The sequence below is a fragment of the Papaver somniferum genome, chromosome 3 (assembly GCF_003573695.1).
Source record: "Papaver somniferum cultivar HN1 chromosome 3, ASM357369v1, whole genome shotgun sequence".
In the NCBI taxonomy this organism is placed as follows: domain Eukaryota; kingdom Viridiplantae; phylum Streptophyta; class Magnoliopsida; order Ranunculales; family Papaveraceae; genus Papaver; species Papaver somniferum.
Genome location: NC_039360.1, coordinates 32,375,406 through 32,401,229, shown reverse-complemented (window position 1 = coordinate 32,401,229; position 25,824 = coordinate 32,375,406). Strand labels below are relative to the sequence as shown.

Here is a 25,824-nt window from a genome sequence, read left to right as displayed (position 1 = left end):
AATTGATGCAATATTGACCGTGATGTTGATGGAGATGGAATATGGTGTACGAATTGGATGGTCTAAGGAATCAGGCTTGAATCTCTTTGCAGGCTGATATAGATCATCCCATTGTTTATATTCTTCAGCAGTGACTCTTCTTGATGAATCTGGTCCTGTGGAAGAGATGATTCCAGCATTGAGGAGAAAAGTTTGATGTTCAGGGTTTAATCTCTTGAGAGCTGGACTTAGCATGTCAGCATCTGAGATAAGCTCAGTATCTTCAATGTCTGACACAAGGAATCTGGAGGGACTAAAAGACTGCTGCTCTTCAAAAGGCTGAGTTGGAGGCATAGAAACTTGCTCAAGGAAGTGGTCTTCAATGAAGTTGTTGTTTTCTTCTACACCATGCTGCAGATATGGTTCTTTCTGAATCTAAAGAGGAGTCAGAGTGAGAACCATCTTAATGGTAACCTTCACCATCAAAGAAATAGATATCATACTTGTCTTCATCAGTAGAAGCAGGGGAGTCAAATGTGTTTGAACCCCAATTACTCTAATCAAATAAGCTAACTGGACATATGATTCATATAACTTTAAAAAAAATTAAAAAAAAGACATGATACATATATTGACTATTAAATATATTGTGATATTCTCCAAACGAATGAGTGATGAACCCTAAACCAATCCTGAATGCAACCAAAAAGGATTTGGGTTCATATTTTGAGTGCAAACAGAGAAGGCATGTGGAAAGTAAAATAATACAATTTTTTTTCTTAATTATTTTAGAATGAGTAATACTTGAAAAGGCCGCATTTTATGTACAAGTTTGGTGGTATCATGGAAGTTAATCGTCTTCAAAAGAAAATTATATTCTGTTTTATGTACAAAGGAACGTTTGAGCAAAAAAAAACTTTTTTTCGTATGTTTGTCAATGCCTCAAGTTAAAATTACGTCCAGCAGCAAACGTAGTTTAAGAAGGTGCCTGACCAAATTCGGGAAATGCCAAATTTACTGCTAAATTTGGTATATGGATTATCCATTTGCTAAATTTTGTGGAAGAGTACTCAAATTCTGATATTGAATCTTTATCAATACCTGAGTATACGTATGGTGTTGTTTTTTCATCAAATTTAATTCTGCTAAAGGCTTCGTCATACTTAGATATGTGCAGGGCTAAAACAGATGATGGTCGAGATAATGAAGCAGTTACAAAATCAAGGTCATCAATGGGTCCCTCCTGAAGAGTCTTATGTGAAGATCAATGTAGATGCAACATTTATTCCTAATAAAGGTGCTGGAGGAGCAGTAACTCAAGATCATAGAGGTTGTTTCTTAGGATGTGAAACTACAACATTTGATGCTACCTCCCCTTTACTGGCATAATATATTGCCTTCAATCTTGGTGTTTCGTTGGTAAAAAACTTAGCGCTTCCTAAAGTTGTTATCGAAGGAGATGCTAAAGTGGTTTCTACAGTAATTTTTGGGGAAACACAGGACATACCTTGGAGTATAAGATTAGTTATTTTGAAGATCTGTAATGAATCTTCTTCTTTTGCGGATATTAAATTTCAACATGTTCCAAAATCAGCAAACTATGTAGCTCATGGTTTATATCAGTTTACTATACATGATGATGTAATATTTAGGTGGAATGTTAATGAACCACCTAGTTGTATCTCTTCAAACCTCAGTTTCAATGAGGTAGTTTATTAAAGTTCTGGGGCTTGTTTTAAGCCCCTTTTTCCTTCAAAAATAAATAAATAATAATAATAATCTAGTGTAAAGGTGTAAAACGTGCCGGTCCGGCACAATCCAGTCCACGAAATCATGTGCTTAGCGTGCTACGTGCTTTATTGGGTTGTACCAGACACTCAAACGTGTTGTCTTGTGCCGTGCTAAACGGCGTGCTGTGCCAGAAAAATAATCGCGTTGTATCGTGCTGAGCGGTGCTAGCCCATTTATTTTATGTTTTGCAAGCAAATATTTTTTAGATATTTTAGTTAGTATATGTATTATTATAGAAATTAATCAGCATAACGAAAATAAAATGTCAAAAACTAGCTCAAATAAAGACTTTTTTGTGAAATATGCATGAAATGTGATGTATTGGGTTGTATTTTATGCATGATTTGGCGTGCTTTTTTCACGTGCCGTGTTGTGATGTTCCGCGTGCTAACACGTGCCACGTGTTGTGCCGTGCTGATGTGCCTATTTGTTTGGCACAACACAACACACTAAGCTAACGTGATGTGCCCGGTCATGTGTTGTGTCATGTTGTGCTCGAATTTAAACGTGCCGTGCTGTGTCATAAACGTGCTGGTCCGACCCAATTTACACCTCTAATCTAGGTTCTTCCAACTAAAAATGATTTATCCCGTCACTCAGTAGTGACTATTTATTTTAAATCAAGATATAATTTCGTAAAAATTCCGTAGTTTGTTTAACATTTTCTTTAATCCGGCATAGACCAAAAGTTTCCCGAAGAAGTTTTGGATTTCTTGTATTCACATCTATTCTGGCGTATTTCGGATGCTAAAATTTTGTACCACACCTAGCAGAGATGCAGAGACATAGCCATGATTCTCGGTAGATGTTCAAACTGTGCATACAATAAACATAATTTTTGATACCAGTAAAAGAAAAATATACAAATTGAGAGTTCAATAATTGACATGTTTAAAACTAAATTGACGTCCTAACTACAATTTTGTTTGGCTCTCCAAGTTAAATGCTACGCAATTTACCATAAAATGCAAGCAAGCTTACATGGACTCTTTTGCAACTTTTGACTTCAATCAAAACAAAACAAAGCTAGGACGAAAACAGGATGAATACAAGCCACTGCAACCAACTAAAAAAAGAGAACCAAAAAAAAGAAAAAAAAATCAGCGTGGTCGGCAGGATTCGAACCTGCGCGGGCAAAGCCCACATGATTTCTAGTCATGCCCGATAACCACTCCGGCACGACCACCTTGTTGTCCAGAACTAACTATTTGTTCTATATGTCTGTTATGACGATTAGTTAAGAAACGTTTTATGCATTAAACCCTCAATTAAGTTGAAGTTTATTTTCACAAATCTCAATTTCCTTTTTTTACTATTACAGAATCAATCAAAAGACCCCGAAAATTGAAGTCAAAAGAAGAAACGAGAGAAGAGAACGATGGGTTGGATAGGAGATTCAGTAAATTCAATCAAATCCATTCAGATCAGACAACTCCTAACACAAGTCATCACTCTAGGTTTGTTAATCTCTCTCAGCAACAAATGCTGTCTTTTTAAATTCCGAATCATCTCTTTTCATGACTTTGTCGGAAGAAAGTTTGAATCTTTACAGAAAAAAGTATCATAGATTTGGTTGATTTTTGCCGAGTGTATGATTGATTGAATTGGGTATTTTTTGTATGTATTTTTTCAGGTATAATTGTTTCATCAGCATTGATTATATGGAAGACATTGTTGTGTGTTACTGGGAGTGAATCTCCTGTTGTTGTTGTTCTCTCTGGGAGTATGGAACCTGGCTTCAAAAGGGTATTCTTTTTTCCCAATTGTTTGACTTTTTTTCTTTAGAAAGGAGATATTTTTGAGTTTAATTTGGCTGTAAATTTGTTATGAAATGATAAATTGGTTAGGAAAGGTTTGAACTTTGGTTGAAATTCTGTGAAACTATGGAGTTTGTAGTTAGGCTTTGTGATTGATATTGGGTATTAATGGTTGGTTGCATCTGCAGGGTGATATTTTGTTCTTACACATGAACGACGCTCCCATTCGTGCTGGCGAAATCGTTGTGTTTAATGTCGATGTATGTATATTCTACTGTTATTATTTGGGCTTACCTCTGATCGAAGTCTTAATACTAGGAAGTCCTGTAACGAGCCGAATTCTATTGGTGCATGGAGAAGTGTTTTATTTGCTAGATAATAGTGTACCGAAGCAAAGTGCAGTATGCCGAGGTTACTAATGTGTGCTTGATGATAATGTGATCGTGATATAGCTATTTTCATTCAGTCGCAATTTGGTTTCCTCTTATGGCTTGTACTATTTGTGCTAGTATACGTTTATTGATCCACAATTTTTTTGAAGTTCTATATGAGCTAAGTTTCTTTTGCTAAACTTATTTTTCGAACCTTTGTTTTTTTTTTTCAGGGACGTCAAATTCCAATTGTCCACCGAGTAATCAAGGTAATTACTTCTGATAATAAGCTTGCGAGCATTTTTGTATTTTGAGTAATCACTTCATTGTTGTGTCCTGTATGTACGAAAAACACTATAAGCTAGGATTGTCCACATCAACTATCAAATTATTAAGTAAAGTGAAGATAGTGATTTATAATGTTTAGTTATGTAGGGAACGACTGAAGTTGGGTAGAAAAGAACACCTCATTTTTCTCTTTTATTATCGGCTGTGTACACTTCCTATTGGACCAACTCAACAAATTCCTCAGGGAAGAGTACAAGGCCGGTGTATTTTTCATGTTTCTGTAAGTTTTGACGCACATTTATTTGATTATTTTACAAACTCACACTGCTCGTATTAGGTTATACATCTAGTGCAGGATTGTAGGGACAGTTGTTTCAAATTTTGAACTATCACACACTGCATTTGACAGATTTATGAGTGAAAGAACGAACACAGGACATGTATAAACTTATAGCAAGGATCTAGATTACAAGGTTTAGCTCCGTCCTTCAGTTTTGAAATTGACCACTGTACTCTCACTGAAGTACTGATAATGGAGTGTACTGAAGTCTTTTACATTTTTTACTTTTTTCTGTAGCAAATTCATAATGGAGTTATGCTATCTGTTCTATGGCAAATTAGTGTCTTTTGTGTCCTCGCAAGTAAAATCCATCTTAAGTGGTTTATAAATCATTTACCTGCTGGACAAGATTACAGTATTTTAAGTCATATCTAAAATGTTAAAACCACTATAATACTCAGGCTGGATTTGTTCTTAAGTAGCTGCTTTTTGCGTTACTGATGAACTCATTATTAAAATCTGAATTTATTCCTGATAAGAAATCTTCTTTTGTAGGTTCATGAAAGGCGGGACACTGGAGAAGTTGATGTCCTCACAAAAGGTACCCTATTATTTGGAATCTAGACTTTGAGAAAGTTGAACTCAGAGAACTAACTTTTACGACGAGGTTCCAAATGCTCTATTTTCTTGTCTTGGCAAGAGAATCTGTCTTTAGTGATACCAAAAATTGCTCGTGGATTTGAACGTCTACTGTGTAATTATTTTATGCAATATGTAAGACCAATGACCACTCCAGATTTTTACAATTTTTGATTGCCTTCTCTGTTTCAGGGGATAATAATCGTCAGCATGACAGGATGTTGTATGCTCGAGGTCAGCAGTGGCTTAATCGGCATCACATTGTGGGAAGAGCTGTGGGGTAAGCACATTTGGCATTAATGTCTTCCTTCATTTTATTTTTTTTACTTTGGCAATATAAAATACTTTCAATTACTGATTGAACATTGGGGCTCACTGGGGATTGTTCTGTTCGGGCTGTAGGCACTTGGCATAACCTACTCTTCTTTCCCTCGGGGAAGAGGTCATGGGTTTGTCACGTGGACTTCCTCCATATGTAGCTAATTAGCATTTAGACATCTTTCCTCTATACACTTAAGAAACATAAAATTTTGTCATCCCCGTGCTGATCACTTTGGTAATTTGTTGCAGCTTCCTACCATACGTTGGGTGGGTGACAATTATAATGACCGAAAATCCTATCATCAAGGTTTGCTTTCTTCACAAATCTTATATGGTCATGATAATTCTAAAGTTTGTGATCTTTTGATTCTTTCCTCAATCTTTATTTTAGTAATTGCTTTTAATATTGTCTTAAAAAAAATTTGGCCCTCAAGCATGTCCTTCAAAGTTAAAACCCCAGAATTTACCCGTATGATAGTTTTTTAGACATTAATTCTTACTTGGTAATTTTTCATTTTCGTGCAGTATGTTCTAATTGGTGCGTTGGGGTTGTTGATCATAACATCCAAGGATTAAGCCGAATGAAATTTGATTCTTGGGGTTCTACATACGGTTGATAGGCTTGAAGCTTTGACCTGCTACTTCTTAATCTACAGTTCCCCCTTCATTTACTTTCTCTTATAACATCATTGTACAACAGATGAAGACGCAAGTTTTTTGAAAAAAATTATGGTTAAAATATATGAATTAGCTTTACCGAGTTCGTTGGAATCTCAGTTTCAGTTGTTTAGTCCCAGAAAGTGTCTGATACTCCATCCCTGGTATATGCAATTTTACCATTGAGGTTAGCTATCTCTGATTCTCCAGCCTCAAAAAGTAACCTTGAGGTAACATATGCATTCAGGAGCACATTCTGATGAATGTTTTGGATATAGAAGCGTCCTCCTGATCATCTTAATAATACCAAAAACCTGGCCACATTTTATGGTGGGATTGTATGATTGAATTCTTGGTAGAAAGTTTTGGTTTTATCAAATTCATGCATCAGATAAGTGGACTAAATGGTGAAAACAAACAAAGGTCAAGATTTCTAGTCATGCCCGATAACCCAGTCTGGCACGACCACCGTTGACTGCACCAATGATGAACCATTGAACCAGGTATTAGCTTGATGACAGTAGTAAAGTGGGAAAATTGCTTCAAAAAAAAAAGTGCGAAAATTGCCGGGGTAAATCATACATGATAGAGCCATGCTGAACTTGGCAAGATTAACAGTGATCATGCTCCTATTCTCTTGTACACTCACAAAATTACGAACAAGAAGAAAGAATGAGAGAAGTTTATTCAGTGCAATGCATGAGAAGTTTGTAAAGTCAAGTGGGAGGATATTTTGGGTGAGAACTTTTCTTGTCTAGAAGAAATACAGAAAAGAAGCATTGGGAGCTTGCTAGTTTGACACAGCTTTCCTCCCTTCCAGTTATGAACCACACGAGTTCCTAAAATGTGAAATTTCCATCTACTTCTTCACGACAAACATTCCAAATGCTCCAGTTCAAGTTCTGCAGGCAATCCTCCATGAAAGTTCTGCACCATAACAAAACCCTGCAAAATTACAAACTATTAGTCCAATTCCTCCATCTCCAGTTTACTTGACAAAAGAGGCGACCATATTAAGCTTTTTATAGTCCCTGTCCGGAGGTTCCCAAGTACGAACTCGCACATTTATATTTCGACTAACACAAAAAAAATTCAGACCTTGCATCACAACATTGGCTACAAAGAGAGAGAAGTCGACATCCTATTAGCCAAACCAATGTATTTTTTATTATGACCAAAGAACTCTTAACCGAACACACAACTTCAGGTATGTATTAAACAAGCAACAACTAGAGCAGATCAAAAATGAGTATTAGTTACTTACCACTAACACTCAAAGAAAAAATGTTGAGATCTTTGAGGATGCTATTGGAAGTGTTCGCAGCTTCTCGCCAAATGCAATTAACTGCTCCTCCGTTGTTGATTTCTTCCAACTGTAAAGATCCATTTCTTGCAAGGCCACGGCATACTTGAAGATAAGCTCCACGAGTTTCAGCTGGCTAATGTTGCCTAGTATACCTCGAATTTTTACCGATCTAAGATGATACAGATTGCGTGGCAACCATGACACTCTAGCCCATTCACTGTCAGGTGTAATCGTCCTTGGCATCTATAGTAAATGAAGTGAAATTGGTGGTTAAAATATCTCACCTGATAAGTTTTATCAAAACTTTGTAACAGTTCGATAACAGAACACCTAAAAAGGAAATGGAGTTCTGATACAGCATAGATGTTTCTTTAATACCGGCATGTGACAGTGAGATGAAAAAGGTAAGCAAACAAATTAATTGATTTAAAAAGATGGATTATTACCCCTGGCCCTGGAGCAATTACAATAGAAAGACTTTTGATATAAGGAGAAATATGGAGTAACCATCCTAGTTTTTTGACGCTCCATGGTGATAAGTTCATTTCCAGCTTGATGGAACGTAGATTAACAAACCGAACAAGAGGTCTGAAAGCAAAGAAACCCTTGGCACACGAAAAACAGCAAAAAAAGAAAAAGAAAATGTTACTTAATTAATAGAGTAAATAACAAAAGCTTCCAGAACTCAAAATTTCTTGAGTTCTAACAGCACTAACGCTTCTAGAGCTGGTGCTCCAACAAAAAATGTTACATCTAAGCTTCTTATGATAATGGTCTAAAGACATGAAATGGAAAGCGCTCAAAAATGCAAATACAACAATAATTACTTTGCCAAAAATAAAAGAAAAGCATAATGCATACCCGTAGACTTAAATGCAAAAACCACTCGGATAATCTTAGTTCTCTAACTTCAGAAAGGGCCCTAAGGAACATACCATGCTTGTGTATGTCCTCTGCCAAACGTCCACTTCCATCTATTGGAATTGAATCAATCTTCAGATGGGTAAGCCGAGGCAAATCCATAGAGTTTGGCAAAACAAAGATGTTCGAATTCTGACCTAGTTTCAACTCCAATTTCACTAAAGAAGAGCATCTAAGAATAGGATTAGGAAAACTAGAGATTCTGACACCAGATACATCAAGATTAAATTCTTTAATACTACGTAATCTTGCAGAAGCGAGAATCCAACTATGGAGTGAAGGTGTCAGTAGTGTAGATACATCACAGTTCCTTTGATTTCCACAAAAGAGATTGATTCTTTGAATAACTGTGTTTTTTGAAGAAGTAATACCTTGTCGATGTTTTTGATAAATTTGATATAATGGTTCTTGTTGCAGTGTATCTTCTTGAAACGATGAGTGAACATTTGAAAGTCGAACGTGAGAATGGGTGATGATTTCCAAACATATCGCCATCTGCTTGATAAAACACTTGTCTGTAAAACACTTCTCATATCCATGAATGAGAAGATTTCATGGATTAGGGGCTCCGGAATGTTGCTGATTATGTCGATTACATTATTTGTATCACCCATTGCAGAATACGAACTCCAAGTCCTTCTTGTTTCGAACAGAAATTTGAGATCCTCTTGTTTTGTAAGAGACAGTCATCATCTACGGCCTGTCACTACAAGACACAGTCAGTATATACAACTCATCATCCTACACAGTCAGCATATACAGCTCATCATCCTGTCTATCAACCAATTTACTTATGACATGTGTATCTTAACAGCTCATTGTTGTATCTTTACAGCTCATCTTAACTGTTTTTGTTTCTTTTTTCTGAACTTTACTTTTCTTATGTAACTAGATACTATAAGTATTTCTTTCCTTTATCTTTGTAAAGTTAACTGAATCAATACAATTTATCACAGTTCTCATATGGAGTGGAATGTTAACTTCCAACATCAAAATCTGCTTAACTCGATCCTTTACAATTCATGTTTTTCCGCTGCAAATCAATCAAATTCACACAACAACAACAACAACATCCCATTCCTAATCTAAATTCTTCTGTTTTTCCACCTCTTACTGGTTCTCCATTGATGAATCAGTTACAACCACAACCAAATTCACCACAACCACCATCATATCAATCTCTCTTTCGTTGTCCACAACTTCCATTTCAGAACATCTCAAATTTTGTTTCAACAAAATTAGATGGACCAAATTTTCTGGTTTGGAGAGATCAATTTTCGTCGATCTTGATTAGCACCAACTTATATGGTCTTTCTTTCTTTCTCTCGATTTTCTTAATGCAGTTTTCCAACGGCATTTTACCACGGTCTCTAGTATACGATATCAGTGTAGGTTAAGCTTTTCTCGCACCTTGAAGGCTTGCCTGGATTGTGTGCTTTGTAAACCTGCTGATACAACTGTCTGGATCCGTTTGATGTTGCTTCCCATTTGCACTTTGCTGTTGTATAGACCCCAACGATCTGTTGAAGCGAAATCGTCCAACATGAAGAGAATGCAGGTTGCTGCCTGATGGGATTTTCAATTGGATTGTAGTAAAGAGTTCGTTCAAGACTTGTGAAAGCACTAGATTTTAGACTTATAAAACTTAAAAATAAAGAAAACTTAATGTAAAAAGTGATTTCAAGATTTAAAAATGGACTAAGGCTCCGGATTCCACTATTCCTTCCATTTGATTGGTTTACAACGATATTTCTGAAATTATTATTAAGCTCTTTTTCTCATTAATCCACTATTAATCTATAAGGTGTCCAAATATTAAATTGTAATCCCTAAGCATGAATTATCAAAGAATTGATTCTAAGCATAACACATCGAATTGATTCACAACTAATTAAGAAAACCAATTTTATCTTTATGTTGATCCTAGTAAATTAAATAAAATAAATAATTAAAGAAATTATAAAAGAAATTACCAATCAAGCATGAATGAATAGTTTCCTCCTTTGCCTCAGTCACCGGGTAATTTAGCCGCTTATTATGGTGAAAACCCTCTCAAATAATTTATTAATGCTCAAAAAATGGTTCACAAGTGATGAAATGGGAGGAAAATGATTAAATACGGGTTTGTAAACCAAACAGTTGCAAAGAACGATAAAAGTAAACTATCACTGACACTGCAGCGTATACGACTGTAAAATCGGTGTCGCAATCACTGTAGCAATTACGACTGCTCCTTGTGGTCTTATGTTCTTCGTATGTTCTTCAATGGCAGCAACAACAATTCTCTCAAACTCACATTTCTTTTCTCTGGCCTCTCCCCAATCACTTCGTACCTCCTCACCAAGGTTTTTAAAGTGTGAAGCGAAGCATGACTCGGTTTTTCATTTTTAAGAAGCGAAGTGTATGTTGAAGCGTGAAGCGTCGTTTCATGGTTGATGTTTGAAGCGTATATAGATGTAAATTTAAGTGGTAAATTTAAGAAGATAATATTTATATAAAGCAAATATAATTCCAATTAATATTAAAAAAGTAGCAATGGCTTAGTGGTTCATACAATTGTATGCTGAGCCGCAGGTGTGGGGTTCGACTCCCCTTTTAGAACTATATATTTTCTTTTTCTTTTTTAAAAAAAATTGGCGGGAAATGCACTGAAGCTGAGATTCGCTTCACTACAGTGCTTTGGAGCGTTTTTGATAATTTTGGAGCGAAGCGTACGCTTTTAAAACCATGCTCCTCACTGCTATCCCAGCACCTATTTATAATCAACCATCCCCGAGATATCACATCATAATTACATATAATCCTCCCATTACTCGGCAGTGAAGAAAGAATATTTCTTCCCATTTTTATCTCCTCCACAAGTCTGATTGTCGCTGGCACATTCCAAATCATACGTAAAACTCTCCAGGGTTGATACAAACTCATGCAAGGAGGATTGCTACACACTCCAGACGCATAATCTCTACATACTCATCCAACAGAAAATCGAGTATGGCTCTGTTTACTCCAAAAAATAGTGAATCATCCCTTATTTTCCGAATCTGGTGAATATACCTCGCCTATCTTGGACTAACAGGTCCGGCCCAATCCACATGAGTGATTGAATCACTCCAGCAATCTCCAAAATTGAAAACAACAATTCTCGGGTTTTCTTAAGCAAAAGCCGTAACTCCCAGATTCACTCAAACTTGATGATTCATCCAGTTCTGATCAATTCCAGCAACCTTACCACGCCTGTGAGTCTGAAACAAGTCTTCCCAATCAATTACATCCATTGAGTCTCACTGAATCGCACAAAAAACGCCAACCCTAATTCTGGCAGTTCAAAACCAATTTTTCCCGCCAATTTTCAATATTCAAACGAAGAAGGTGGAGTGCCCTGATACTGTTCTGGGGTGTGAATAGCAGATGGGTGTTGTGGACAAATTTGGGCTACATATATCCGTGGGTGCCCCTTAGCCAAATCCGGGGTCCGTTTAGCAAATGTCCTCCAGGGGTGCCTTTAGCAGTTTTTCGAGCTGATTCTTCAAAAACGTTTATTTTCCAAAAATACCTACAAACACACAAAACACCATAATAAGTATGAAATTGAGTACCAAAAATACAGAAAATTGAGGACAACTTAGACACAAAAATGTGTCTATCAAATACCCTCAAACTTATTATTTGCTAGTCCTCGAGCAAAACTACTCTAGAAAATAAAATACTAACTCACTAGGTGGCCCTAGTGTCACAGTTAATCTCAGGAGGGTTTACCAGAGGTGTACCCACAAAACCATGACTTCTAATTGATCACAAGTATCCAAAAAGCTATGAGGACATACATATTCTCAACCTATCTCCAAGTAATTAGAATGCCAGAGAAATTAAAGGAGGCATCTCTAAATCTGAACAAAGATGGGGGAGACACATCCGCAACACTGCTAGATAAAGAGATATTCGCTACACAACTAGATAAACATTGTAAGATACATCCGCTTTACAGCTGGATAAGATTAGGAGAGAGATAAAGATGAGAGGGACATCTGCTACACAGCTGGACTAATTACGTGTGATGAGTTGAACCAAAGCTAGAAAGATCTTGTGCCAGATGGAAAGCGGACTAACAAAGCAACCAATATGCATCTCTCTTCGACTCTCTCATAGTGCTCAATAGAAACAACGTCTTCCTCGGCTTCAACTGTTGATGATAAACTCTCGAACCTCATAGAACCTTGAAAATTAACTCTTCTCCTTAATTTCTTGCTTGAAACTTCCTTATATATTTCTACTTCCCTATGGCCTTATTGAAAAAATCTAATAACGTAGTGATGATTTTTCTTTTTCATTTTTTTTTCTTTCATTTTTTCAATTTATATATATATATATATATATATATATATATATATATATATATATATATATATATATATATATATATTTCATTTTTTTTTAACAAAAATAACAAGACAAAATTTACATGGCCATGAGAGAAGGACTTTAGAACTTGGATCTTCGCAACTTGTGATGTCTTGGTATCATTAATTTCAACAACTTATATTGTTTTCTCTTATAACTTCTTGTAACTAAGTCTTTGATTTTTGAACTATTATTTTCTATTGTTGCTTCTAAACTTTAAACGTCTTCAACTTTCTTCATAGATTTTAATGTCGCTCCGCTTGTTGATGATGATAAGTTTCTACTGAGAAAGAGTCGTAATCCAGCAACTAAGACTACATTGTGAGGTTGCTTTGTCTTTCTGGCATTTCCTTCTGACCTAATTGCCTTTCCATCATGGATGGTTAGGTCCATCACGATTACCCTCTAAAAGGAACAAGTTCTCTCCTGAATTTCAAAGATATCAATGTCTTTTTCTCTAATGTCTCAATAGAAACAGTATGTAAACTTAGCTAACCGGATACTATGTGACGCTAGAAGTTTCAAAAATGCAACTAAAAAGTTCTTCCCCACCCCAAACTTAAATCTAACATTGTCCTCAATGTTTCTAATGAAAGAGCAGTACCAAAAGTAAAATAACATGAGGAAAAGTTGGAAAGATAGTACATGGGTGAAGAGAGAGAAAATCAAAAACTAATATACAACATACAACTACCTCGATGGTCAATCAAGGGTAAACAGGGTCCTCCAGAAGGACCTCCTCAACATCACCTGTAGGAAAGGGCTCTAAAAAGGGTTTCAATCTCTGACCGTTAACCTTCGAAGAACTACTACCATCCGGTGTCTCGATCTTAACATCTCCATGAGGAAAGACAGTGCGAACAATAAAAGGACCCGTCCACCGAGAACATAACTTCCCAGGGAAAAGATGCAAGAGGGTATCATACAGAAGAACTTTTTGACCTGGAGAAAATGACTTCCTTAAAATATTTCTATCATGCACAAGTTTCATTTTATTCTTATACTCCTTAGCACTATCGTAAGCATCTATACGAATCTCTTCCAACTCATTGAGATGGAGTTCCCTACGGTCTCCTGCCTTGTCAAGTGAAAAATTAGTTGTTTAACAGCCCAATAAGCTCTATGTTCTAACTCAACAGGTAAATGACATGCCTTGCCATATACAAGCTGATAAGGCAACATTCCAATGGGGGTTTTAAACGCAGTATGGTAAGCCCATAAGGCATCAGTAAGCCTAGACGACCACTCTTTCCGATGAAGATTAACTGTTTTCTCTAATATACGTTTTATCTCCCTATTGGAAACCTCTACATGACCACTAGTCTGCGGATGGTATGGGGTAGCTATCTTATGTGTAATACGATATTTCTTCATCAGAAGCCTAAAAGGTACATTACAAAAGTGTGACCCTCCATCACTAATTATAGCTCGCGGTGTACCAAAACGTGTAAGTATAATATTTTTCAAGAACTCAATTACAACCCTATGGTCATTGGTTTTACTCGCAACCGCCTCAATCCACTTAGAGACATAGTCTACAATGACAAAGATGTATAGGTTACCAAAAGAATGAGGAAACGGACCCATAAAGTCAATACCCCACACATCAAAGACCTCAACGACTAAAATAGGGTTCAAGGGCATCATGTTCCTATGGGAAATGGTTCCTAATTTCTGGAAACGCTCACAAGTAACACAGTAATTGTGGGAGTCTTTAAACAATGAAGGCCAGTAGAATCCACACTGCAATATCTTAGCAGCAGTCTTCTTTGCACTAAAGTGACCTCCACAATCATGATTATGACAAAAAGAAATAATACTGGACTGGTCACTCTCAGGTATACATCTCCTAATAATCTGGTCTGGAAAATACTTAAATAGATAAAGATCATCCCAAAAGAAGTGCTTAACCTCAGCTAAAAACCTAGAATGATCTTGTTTACCCCAATGTTGGGGCATTCGATCAATAACAAGATAATTCACTATATTCGCATACCAAGGTGCTTGGGTAACAAATAAGAGTTGTTCATTAGGAAAACTATCCCTAACAGGGGGAGAATCATTAGGGGTATCCACAACAATCCTAGACAAGTGGTCTGCTACTACATTTTCTGCACCTTTTTTGTCTCTAATGACTTAGGAAAATTCCTGCAACAATAGGATCCATCTAATAAATCTAGGTTTAGTACCCTTCTTGGAAAGAAGATACTTCAAAGCAGCATGATCAGTAAAGCTTATGACTTTAGAACCTAAGAGGTAGGATCTAAACTTGTCTAAGGCAAACATAATAGCTAATAGTTCCTTCTCTGTAGTGGTATAGTTCAACTGGGCATCATTCAGACTTTTGCTAGCATAGTAAATTACATGAAGTAACTTGTTTTCTCGCTGACCTAGCACAACACCAATAGCATAATCTGAAGCATCGCACATGATCTCAAAGGTAGGTTCCAGTTGGGTGCCTGGACTATGGGGGCGGTAGTGAGTAAAGTCTTAAGCTTCTGAAAAGCCTCTAAACAAGCATCATCAAAGTAAACTTAACATCTTTTGCAAGCAAATTGCAAAGAGGTCTAGAAATCAAGCTAAAATCCTTAATGAATCGACGATAAAAACCAGCATGCCATAAGAATGACCTAGTATCTCTTACGGTTTTTGGGACCTGTAAAGTTTTAATAAGGTCAACTTTGGCTTTATCTTCCTCTATACCCTTAGAAGATACGATATGCCCTAGAAAAATTCCTACACGAACCATGAAGTGACATTTTTCCCAATTAAGCACTAAATTCTTTTCCTTACACCTAATCAAAACTAATGACAAATGATGCAAGCACTCATCAAAAAACGAACCAAACACTGAAAAATCATCCATAAAGACCTCTAAGAACCGTCCTACCATGTCAGAAAATATACTCATCATACAAGGCTGAAAGGTTGCAGGGCATTACATAGCCCGAAAGGCATGCGTCTATACGCAAAGGTACCAAAAGGACAGGTAAAAGTGGTTTTCTCTTGGTTTTCTGGGGCAATAACAATCTGATTATATCCAGAGTAGCCATCTAAAAAGCAATAGTGACTATGTCCAGCTAATCTCTCTAGCATTTGGTCGATAAAGGGAAGGGGAAAGTGGTCTTTCCTAGTGACCTTGTTCAATTTCCTATAGTCAATACAAACACGCTAACACGTGGTCACGCGGGTTGGGATTAACTCATTGTTCTCATTATAGACTACAGTTATACCGTATTTCTTGGGGACAACCTGAACAGGGATGACCCACTTACTGTCTGAAATAGGATAGATAATGCCTGCATCTAACAACTTAAGAACCTCGGTTCGAACTACTTCTTTCATATTAGGGTTTAGTCGACGTTGTATCTCCCTAGAAGGTTTGGTATCTTCCTCTAAATAAATCTGATGCATACAAACAGTAGGACTTATACCCTTAATGTATGTTATGGTCCACCCTAAAGCTTCTTTGTTATTTTGAATGACGGTTACTAGCCTACTATCCTGATCACTATCCAAGTCGGATGCTATAATCATAGGTAAACTTTCATGGGCCTAAAAACACATACTTCAGGGTATCTGGTAATGGTTTAAGGTCTAACTTAGGAGGCTCTTCTAACCAAGGAACTAGGGTAGACTTAGGAATTGGTGGTTCGAACTTAGGTTTCCATCCATTACTAGTATCTAACAAAGAGGCTGAATCTAACAAAGCATTCACATCATTAATCACATTAGCATCATCAAAATCAATCCCAAAGTGAGGTAGGCATTTTTCTAACGGATATTCTAACAAAGTGTTTGGTAATGACTCCTCGACTAATGTTCCTATCATGTTTACCTCTTCTATGCTCAATTCATCTAATTCAGAGGGTAGCTTACTAATATTAAAGATGTTCAGCTCAATAGTCATGTTACCAAAAGACAAGTTCATAATACCATTTTGACAATTAATGATCGCATTGGATGTAGCTAAAAATGGGCGACCTAAAATCATTGGTATTTGGTTCTCTGGGTCAGGAATGGGTTGGGTATCTAGGATAACAAAATCCACTGGATAAATAAACTTGTCGACCTCAATAAGAACGTCCTCGATCACACCACGAGGAGTTTTAGCGGACCTATCAGATAACTGAAGTGTCATCTGGGTAGGTTTCATCTCACGAAGTCCCAGCTTAAGGTACACATGGTATGGGAGTCAGTTCACACTGGCTCCTAAGTCAAGCAATGATTTCTCGACACGGTATTTACCTATTGTGCAAGAAATAGTAGGGGACCCTAGGTCTTTATACTTAGGAGTAGTGGTATTCTGAATAATAGAACTCACATGACTAGCTAGGAAGGATTTCTTCCGGACACTAAGTTTTCGCTTTCGCGTACACATATCCTTAAAAACCTTGGCATAAGCGGGAATTTGCTTAATCGCATCTAATAATGGGAGGTTGATAGTAACCTTCTTAAAAACTTCCAATATATCATTAAAGTTGGACTCCCTCTTAGTTGGAACTAGATGTGGGAATGGGGCTCTGGGAACAAAGCTGGGCTCAACAGGACCCTCATTGGTCTCTTTGGAGACTCTATCAGTCTCCTCATTTTCTGGCTCAGAAGGGTGAACTATAGCATGTTCACTATCAGGCATAGCAACCTTATTGTCAACTTTCTTTCCACTCCTAAGGGTTGTAACAGAATCACATGATTGTACGATTTCTCTCCTTTAGGGTTAGGATCAGTATGACTAGGGAACCTTCCATCTTCTCTCTCACTAATAAACTTAGCTATCTGGCCAACTTGAAGTTCTAATTTAGCAAGAGTATGGTAATTATTTTTCAAATTCTGCCTGGTTTCTTGTTGAAAGCTAAGGTGGTTAGCGGATAACATATCACGGTTCTTTGCTAACATAGTAAGAGTTTCTTCTAAGGTAGAGATATTTTTCTCAGAAATGTTCTGGAACTGGGGTTGACCTGAAGAGTTCTTAGCATAACCAAAACCTGGGGGAGGATGAGAATTATTAGGCTGGCCTTGATTCTTTCCCTTAGACCAATAAAAATTAGGTTGGTTTCTCCAACCAGGGTTGTAGGTCTCTGAGTATGGGTCAAACTTCTGACGGTTCTCAAACCTAGCATTGTTATAGACATCATGATCTTGCTCTTCACTAACTTAACCTTACCAAAATGATTTATTGGTTTCTACTCCACAACTAGACACTTGAGAGGCTCTAATCGTATCATCATGTTCAACAAGAGACCTATGTTTAGACTGATTCAATTCCAAAGCTTCTAGCCTTCTAGACAAAGCGGCAAACTTAGCATCTGACCCAAAGCTTGTATCAACCATATTGGTGCTACTTCTATTGACCAAGAGTCTTTTAGGGGTTTCAACACAAGGCTCCCATTGTTGGGATTTTTCAGCAACAACTCCTAAGAAGGTAAAAGAGTCATCGGCATTTTTACTAGTGAAATCACCAGCGTACATAGACTCGACTATGGCTTTGGTCAAATAGTTTAAACCATCATAAATAATCTCTACTAGTTTCATTTTATCAAATCCATGGTGAGCACATTGTAATAGGAGATCATTGAATCTCTCTAAAAACCTATAAAGAGATTCTCCCTCTTGTTTCATACTGGAACTAATTTTCTGCCTAATAGCTGCAGTTTTATGCTTAGGGTAGAATTTCAAATAGAAAGCAGCAATAAGTTCCTGCCATGTTTCTATGGATTCAGATGGTAGGTTGTTAAGCCAGGTCTTTGCTTTATCTCTCAAGGAAAGGGGGAACATCCTAAGTTTCAAGACTTCATCAGTAAGGTCCTTAATCTTAATTGTTCCACAAATTTCTTCAGGGTCCCTAATTTGAAAGTAAGGGTTCTCGTCATCATTTCCTAAGAATATAGGGATCATCTGAGGAATACCAGGTTTCAACTCATAATTAGCCGTAAAGGGTAGCAATTTAATGCACGATGCTCGGTTGGTCCTAGTTGGGTACATGTAATCTTTCAAAGTAGTCATTGCTGGTACAGCTGAAGTACTAGGGGTACTTTCCTCACGAAGAGACAGATTCTCAAAAATGGGGCTCTCAAAAGAATAGTCTTCGAGCTCCCCGCTTCCACAAGAAGAACTTCTAGGCTCGTCACTAATCAAACATCCAAAGGTATCTCTTTTCCAAGCATACTCTATAATGGACTCGAGCGTTTTTGGCATACACTAACAAAAAATAAAAATAAAAATCCTAAGGAAAGAAGGTTCTAAGCAAACACACAGCAGGCCGACTCCACCAAATCAAACCTAAAAATTTCTAACAAACAAAAAGCATGATAGCTCCACTTAGATTGTTTCTAGACCAGTTTCTATTCTTTCGAAAAGGAATTAGTTACAATCTGAGCAAACCTCTTTGGAATCAATCCGAGTTAAAGGAAGTTGAATAGAGACGAGGGAAGCTGCTTGGAGATTTGATACCCAAGGCCTCACCGACATTACAAGGCGGTGCATACAACTTACAGAAACCATCATGAACTTCAAAGTATGCTTAAAAGAGTAACCTATATTTTTCAAATGACTTTCCTATTAAGCTCGTTACCCTATCGTTCTCGTTCTATTCCAAAATTTAAGGCTTAGGTCCGCGTTAAGTATTGTTTTCCTAAGGCGGGCAAGAAGAGAACGGTGATGAAATCTGAACCCTTATCTTGTATGGCCAGTCCTTTCCCTTTACTAGGAAATTAAAGCAGCCGTTTTCAATTCCTCAACACATATGCAAATGAAGGAATACGGTAAACCCGCTGACATGGGATTCGCGGGTGTTTGGATAAACTTACCTCCCGTTCCAGATGGGGGATGAACCGCTAAAGTCGACTCGTGCCACGACTCCTATGTCATGTACGAACCCGAGAGGCGAGGCGATATCGTAATCGTCGTCTTTCTCTGAAAACAGTTTATATTTAAAACTACCCTTCCGTAGGTTTTAAAAAAATTAATGTCCACAGTCCAAAGTCCAAAAATAAAGCGCAAAAGAAAATCTAAAAAAATAAAATAAAAAAATAAGTTCTCTCTCTTTTTTTTTCTTCTTTTCTTTCGCTCTTTTCGCTTTGTCTTTGATTCCAAATATTTAAGTATTCACCAAAAGCTTTGGAAAAATTTTCTTTTGCTCCAAATTCCAAAATCTGTAATGTAAAAATAAAAACCCTTCAACGTAAAATAGAACAAATAAAATAAAAACAAAAACCTAAAAAAAAATAAAAATTAAAAACTCTAGCCTAAAGACAAGTCCGCGTCGGCGGTGCCAAAAATTGATGAGATTTTCAATTGGATTGTAGTAAAGAGTTCGTTCAAGACTTGTGAAATAAATATATTTTAGACTTATAAAACTTCAAAATAAAGAAAACTTAATGTAAAAAGTGATTTCAAGATTTAAAAAATGGACTAAGGCTCCGGATTCCACTATTCCTTCTAGTTGATTGGTTTACAACGATATTTCTGAAATTATTATTAAGCTCTTTTTCTCATTAATTCACTATTAATCTATAAGATGTCCAAATATTAAATTGTAATCCCTAAGCATTAATTATCAAAGAATTGATTCTAAGCATAACACATCGAATTGATTCACAACTAATTAAGAAAACCAATTTTATCTTTATGTTGATCCTAGTGAATTAAATAAAATACTAAAGAAATTTCCAATCAAGCATGAATGAATAGCTTCCTCCTTTGCCTCAGTCACCGGGTAATTTAGCCGCTCATCATGGTGAAAACCCTCTCAAATAATTTATTAATGCTCAAAAAAAAGTTCACAAATGATGAAATTGGAGGAAAATGATTAAATCCGGGTTTGTAACAATTATATTTGTTACAAACCAAACAGTTGCAAAGAACGATAAAAGTAAACTATCACTGACATTGTTGCGTATACGACTGTCAAATCGGTGTCACAATCACTGTAGCAATCACGACTGCTCCTTGTGGTCGTATGTTCTTCGTATGTTCTTCAATGGTAGCAGCAACATTTCTCTCAAACTCACATTTCTTTGATCTGGTCTCTACCCAATCACTTCGTACCTCCCCATTGCTATCCCAGCACCTATTTATAATCAAACATCCCCGAGATATCACGTCATAATTGCATATAATCCTCCCATTACTCGGCAGTGAAGAAAGAATATTTTCTTCCCGTATTTATCTCCTTCACGAGTCTGATTGTCGCTGGCATATTCCAAATCATACGTAAAACTCCCCATGGTTGATACAAACTCATGCAAGGGGGATTGTTACACACTCCAGACGCATAATCTCCACATACTCATCCAATAGAAACTTGAGTCTTGCTCAGTTTACTCCAAAAAATAGTGAATCATCCCTTATTTTCCGAATATGGTGAACATACCTCGCCTATCTTTGACTAACAGGTCCGGCCCGATCTACCTGAGTTATTGAATCACTCCAGCAATCTCCAAAATTGAAAACAGAAACTCTCGGGTTTTCTTAAGCAAAACCCGTAACTCCCTGATTCACTCAAACTTGATGATTCAGCCAGTTATGATCAATTCCAGCAACCTTACCACGCCTGTGAGTCTGAAACAAGTCTTCCCAATCAATTACAGCCATTGAGTCTCTCTGAATCGCACAAAAAACGCCAACCTAATTCTGGTAGTTCAAAACCAATTTTTCCCGCTAATTTTCAATATTCAAACGAAGAAGGTGGAGTGCCCTGATACTGTTCTGGGGTGTGAATAGCATATGGGTGTTGTGGACAAATTTGGGCTACATATAGCCGCGGGTGCCCCTTAGCCAAATCTGGGGTCCATTCGGCAAATGTCCTCCGGGGGTGCCTTTAGCAGTTTTTGGAGATGATTCTTCAAAAACGTTTATTTTCCAAAAATACCTACAAACAAACAAAACGCCATAATAAGTACGAAATCGAGTACCAACAATACAGAAAATTGAGGACAACTTAGACACAAAAATGTGTTTATCACTGCCATCCAACAGGCGCTACTGACTTGGAAGGAACCATTAGTATGTTATACTTTAGTTTCCAAGCCGTTACGTCTGCCATGCCAACATCACTCAGCTAACCGGGACAACAAAACGTTCTGTCTTCTAATGGGGTTGCACCTCGCATCGAGCAAATTTTGACTGAACTACAATGTAAACACCCTGCATCCCCTTCACCTTCTATTTCAGACGATGATAATTATTGTGAACCTGTATCGGTTGAATCAAGGGTTGTTTTGGGTGCCATCAAGAGTTTCCCTAGAGGTACATCTTGTGGTCGGGATGGCTTATGTGCACAGCATTTAGTCGACGTGTTGAGTGGTGCAGCTACGATAGTTGCGGATGAGTTGATGGATTCAATTACAGGGGTGGTCAACCTTTGGTTGGCAGGAAAGTGCCCTAAGGTTTTGGGTGAACTAATCGCTAGTGCACCCCTTACTCCTTTGCTCAAACCTGGAGGTGGTCTTATGCCTATTGTTGTAGGTACTATTTGGCGGCGCTTGGTCTCTAAGGTGGCTGCCTTCTCAGTTGAAAGGACATGGTATCTTACTTGAGGGATTTTCAATTTGGTGTTGGTGTGCCGGTAGGTGGTGAAAGTATTCTTCACGCGGTCAATAGTTTGTTGGAGTTGAAAGGGAAATAGAATAAGATGTCAATGTTGCTTATTGCCTTTTCAAATGCGTTCAACATGGTGAGCGGGTCTTGTCTTATTCGGGAAGTCAGGCTTCACTGTCCAGGTATTTCTCGTTGGATAGAATTTTGTTATGCCAGGCCTGCTAAACTTTACTATTTCTAACACATCTTGTCTTCTGCGCTCGGTGTTCAACAAGGTGATCCCATTGATCCCCTTTTGTTTGCTCTGACACTTCACCTCCTTGTCAAGTCCATTGCTTCTCGTTGTCATCTTGATTTGCAGGCTTGGTATCTAGATGATGGCATTATCATCGGTGACACGTTGGAGGTTTCCAGAGCTTTGATTATCATAGAATCTCAAGGTCCAAATATGGGTCTACATCTTAATATCAGGAAAACTGAGGTCTTTTAGCCCACACTTGATCCATGCAGCATGGAGTTAGGTGTTTTTCTCCCTGATATTGGTAGGCTTAGCAAAGGTATTAAGTTGCTGGGTGGTCCTATGAGTTTGGATTTGGACTTCATGAGTGACATGGCGCTTAGTAGGGTGAACAAGACTATTCAGCTTATGTCCTCTATCAAAAATCTCAAGGACCCTAAAAGTGAGATGATATTACTCCGCAACTGTGTTGGTGGTTCCAGGTTATATTTTTCAATGCGCACCACCAACCCGGAAGCTCTGTAACAGGCCTCTGACCTCTTTGACAACCACTTACTTAGGTATATGAGGCTTTTGATCACGGGGGATGGGGCTGGGTTTGGGTCTTTGTAATAGAGATTGGAAACTTTGCCTATCAAAGATGGTGGTCTTGGCATTTACACTATGGCAGACACTCGCTTCTACTGCTATCTCGCTTCACAGAGTCAGAATACTTCGGTGCGGAAATTGATAATTGGTGACTCTTTCTCAGTGGATAATGGGGCTGCTTATCAATTGGCTCTTCAGAAATTCATTCAGGTATGTGGTTTTCCTTCTTCTTATCGCGTTGATGACACTGCACCCCCTTCTATGCACTCCCTGGCAGTTACTTATTTTGAAGTTGTTAGGAAGCAAATCCATGTCCAATTTACCCTAGCTGCAAGAGATTTCATTCTGTGGCAATGCAAACAAATCAAACATGCTCAGGATTACCTTTTGGCGATCCCTATCAGTGGGTTGGATCAGTGCCCTGGCCCCATACAGTTCAGAGAAGTAGTTTTCTATCGCCTCGGTATCCCTTTATTTGTTAAAGATGGCTTGTGCTCTTGCTGTAATAGGCCTATGGATATTTTTGGTGATCATGAGCTTCATTGTGCTAAGGATGTTGGGATGAAGTTCCGTCATGATTTAGTTCGTGATGTAATTGCGAATATTTGCTACAAAGCTGGTGTTCATGCGCGCAAAGTAGTTTCTTTGGGTTTTTCATTAGATACAAACAAAGATTTACATCCAGCGGACATCCTTGTTCTCAACTGGGAAAACGTCCAATATGTGTGTATGGATGTCACAGGTGTCTCACCCTTTACTGGTAATGGAGTTTGTTCTTTCATCCCAGGCCAGGATATTTTTAAAGAAATTGCGCGTAAACGTGTTAAATATTTGAAGGAATGTGTTTCGCATGGTTATGGTTTGGGTGTTTTATCCTTCACTACCTTAGGGGAACTCAGTGAAGATACTGTATGTTTCTTCAAGCGTTTGAAGAACTGGTTAGTTAGTCATGATGCTGGTAGTGGTCTGGGTAGTTTTATTTTTCATAGATTGGGTGTTGCTATTCAAAAAGGGGTTGGTGCCCAGCTAGTCGCTCGGATGCCAACCAAAAACTTTGTAAAAGTTTATGTTTTTTTATAATATAATAATTATTAACTAAGGTGCAAAAAAAAAAAAAAACAACTCAAAAACGGGCACCTAGCTTAGGTGGTCATTCCCGTTTTCCGGAATTTCATGCGTTTCAAGAGGTCCCAGGTTCGATCCCCAATGGCGTGATATTACAAGAATTAACATGGAAGGTAGGCTTACCTTGCCCCCATTGTCACACGATCTCATCCCCCCATCCGCTTCGTCTCCCTTGACTAGGTTACCTATAAGGCTCGATGGTAGGCTAGTACGGTAATCTGTTCAATTAATGTAGTAGTACGTTGTTAGATCTTAGCTTGTTAGGCTTACAACTAGTTTAATGTAATACTCTTTATCTAATAATATTTTTCAAATAATAAACAAACCAATAATTTATTTAGAAATTTATATGAGTTTTCAGTCAGACTTTTTGGGCACTCGCCTACTTCGAGATATTTCTAACCAGGGTTTTCCTGGAACTAATTCATTTTCTACACATGCTAGAAGACTGTCTTTCTATATGTATCAGACGAAAGAGAATTTTTCGAATCTCAGTCCTCATATAGATATGTCTCAAATTCTTCTAGAAATATAGAAATCAACTCTTATACTATTGAACTTGTTTTTTGTACGTTGGTCCCTGTATCTCTAATTCCAAAACTGAATCATAGATTCCTATATTCTTCACTTTTTCGGTGCTCCAGCTAATTTTTCCCCTCGCATTTACTTCAATACACAAGTAGGCAATAAATTGATGCTCTAAATTGATCAATACGACTCCAACTTGAAAGAACATAAAGAAAACTCAAGATTATTTCTTCATTAGGATGAGTCACAGAGAATTTTGGAGGAGACAGAACAGGTCTATTTCAATATCAACACCTAAAGAAGCAGAAGCGAAACCTTTAAGGCTTATACAACTAGCAAGGTGAACCTAAGAGAAGAATATTAGTCATTTCAGCATAGAAGGAGATTGCAGAATTCTGATTGAAGCTTTAACTGGAAGGAGTTTATCCATTTCCTGACAAAGTAAGGCCATTTTGGAGGAGACCAGGAAAATTATTAATTCTTGTAGTTTTTTTTTTTGTTCACATTTAGAAATGCAGTAACCGATGTTCGGAAAAGCATGATTCTTGTACTCTCTATCGGCAGTCATATCGACATGTGAAAGAGATAACTTTTGACCATGTATGAGATAATCATAGTCCACGGGCGCAAACACACATATCCCATAACACATTGCAATATATAAAACCGTAAATATTAATACTGCAAAATCATCTTCCAAATCAACTTTAGAATTTAAATAAATAAATCTAAAAAAATTGCAAGATGAAAATCGTTGGAAATATCTATGTATACTCACAATAATTGATATTCCAAACCCTAGTTATCCTTCTTAAACAAGAATAAAATTCTTATAAGAAGTTTCCTAGACATTAAGACCTTTGAAAAATTATTTATCGTCCCCGAACTCCTTGTCGCCAACATCCATTGGGACATACGGTTCATGAAGGTAGAAGTTGATATCAATAAACCTTCTTGTCTGATGTCGAACCAGGGCCTTCTGAATTTCAAGAGTCTTAAACACAACAACCTTTATTTGTTTAATCTCATTCCTTGTTTCCTTCAACTCTTCGAGAACAACAGAAAACTTCTGAGAATTTGAAGGACGGCTCTTGGTTTCC

The 25,824-nt window shown here is 37.4% G+C and overlaps 3 protein-coding genes and 1 non-coding gene across 4 annotated transcripts; 2 read left to right on the top strand and 2 right to left on the bottom strand.

Moving 5' to 3' along the window:
• Positions 1-1,182: 1,182 nt before the first annotated feature.
• LOC113359250 lies at positions 1,183-1,698 on the top strand. Its single transcript, XM_026602916.1, has 2 exons — positions 1,183-1,309; positions 1,412-1,698. Exons 1-2 carry the CDS (start codon positions 1,183-1,185, stop codon positions 1,696-1,698), a joined length of 414 nt encoding a protein of 137 aa, XP_026458701.1.
• Positions 1,699-2,874: 1,176 nt separating this feature from the next.
• On the bottom strand, positions 2,875-2,956 carry TRNAS-AGA. The gene has a single exon. It is a non-coding gene; the product is annotated as a tRNA-Ser (tRNA).
• A 107-nt stretch (positions 2,957-3,063) lies between these two features.
• LOC113355764 (signal peptidase complex catalytic subunit SEC11C-like) lies at positions 3,064-6,198 on the top strand. Its single transcript, XM_026598714.1, has 8 exons — positions 3,064-3,227; positions 3,404-3,516; positions 3,716-3,787; positions 4,132-4,167; positions 5,022-5,067; positions 5,298-5,385; positions 5,676-5,733; positions 5,952-6,198. Exons 1-8 carry the CDS (start codon positions 3,149-3,151, stop codon positions 6,000-6,002), a joined length of 543 nt encoding a protein of 180 aa, XP_026454499.1. The 5' UTR covers positions 3,064-3,148; the 3' UTR covers positions 6,003-6,198.
• A 456-nt stretch (positions 6,199-6,654) lies between these two features.
• On the bottom strand, positions 6,655-8,980 carry LOC113361111. Its single transcript, XM_026604468.1, has 4 exons — positions 8,251-8,980; positions 7,836-7,994; positions 7,348-7,632; positions 6,655-7,028 (listed from the first exon to the last, which is right to left on the bottom strand). Exons 1-3 carry the CDS (start codon positions 8,803-8,805, stop codon positions 7,357-7,359), a joined length of 990 nt encoding a protein of 329 aa, XP_026460253.1. The 5' UTR covers positions 8,806-8,980; the 3' UTR covers positions 6,655-7,028; positions 7,348-7,356.
• Between the last annotated feature and the right edge of the window lie 16,844 nt (positions 8,981-25,824).

Bases quoted from the DNA above. Each gene is read 5' to 3' on its own strand.
- LOC113359250 (XM_026602916.1), top strand. From the start codon at position 1,183: ATGAAGCAGTTACAAAATCAAGGTCATCAATGGGTCCCTCCTGAAGAG. The intron at 1,310-1,411 runs GTTGTTTCTTAG...TAAAAAACTTAG, and splicing joins AGTAACTCAAGATCATAGAG to CGCTTCCTAAAGTTGTTATC.
- LOC113355764 (XM_026598714.1), top strand. From the start codon at position 3,149: ATGGGTTGGATAGGAGATTCAGTAAATTCAATCAAATCCATTCAGATC. The intron at 3,517-3,715 runs GTATTCTTTTTT...TTGCATCTGCAG, and splicing joins TGGAACCTGGCTTCAAAAGG to GGTGATATTTTGTTCTTACA. The intron at 4,168-5,021 runs GTAATTACTTCT...CTTCTTTTGTAG, and splicing joins TTGTCCACCGAGTAATCAAG to GTTCATGAAAGGCGGGACAC.
- LOC113361111 (XM_026604468.1), bottom strand. From the start codon at position 8,805: ATGGCGATATGTTTGGAAATCATCACCCATTCTCACGTTCGACTTTCA. The intron at 7,995-8,250 runs GTATGCATTATG...TCGTGTGCCAAG, and splicing joins TTTTGCATTTAAGTCTACGG to GGTTTCTTTGCTTTCAGACC. The intron at 7,633-7,835 runs GTAATAATCCAT...CATTTACTATAG, and splicing joins TAATTGCTCCAGGGCCAGGG to ATGCCAAGGACGATTACACC.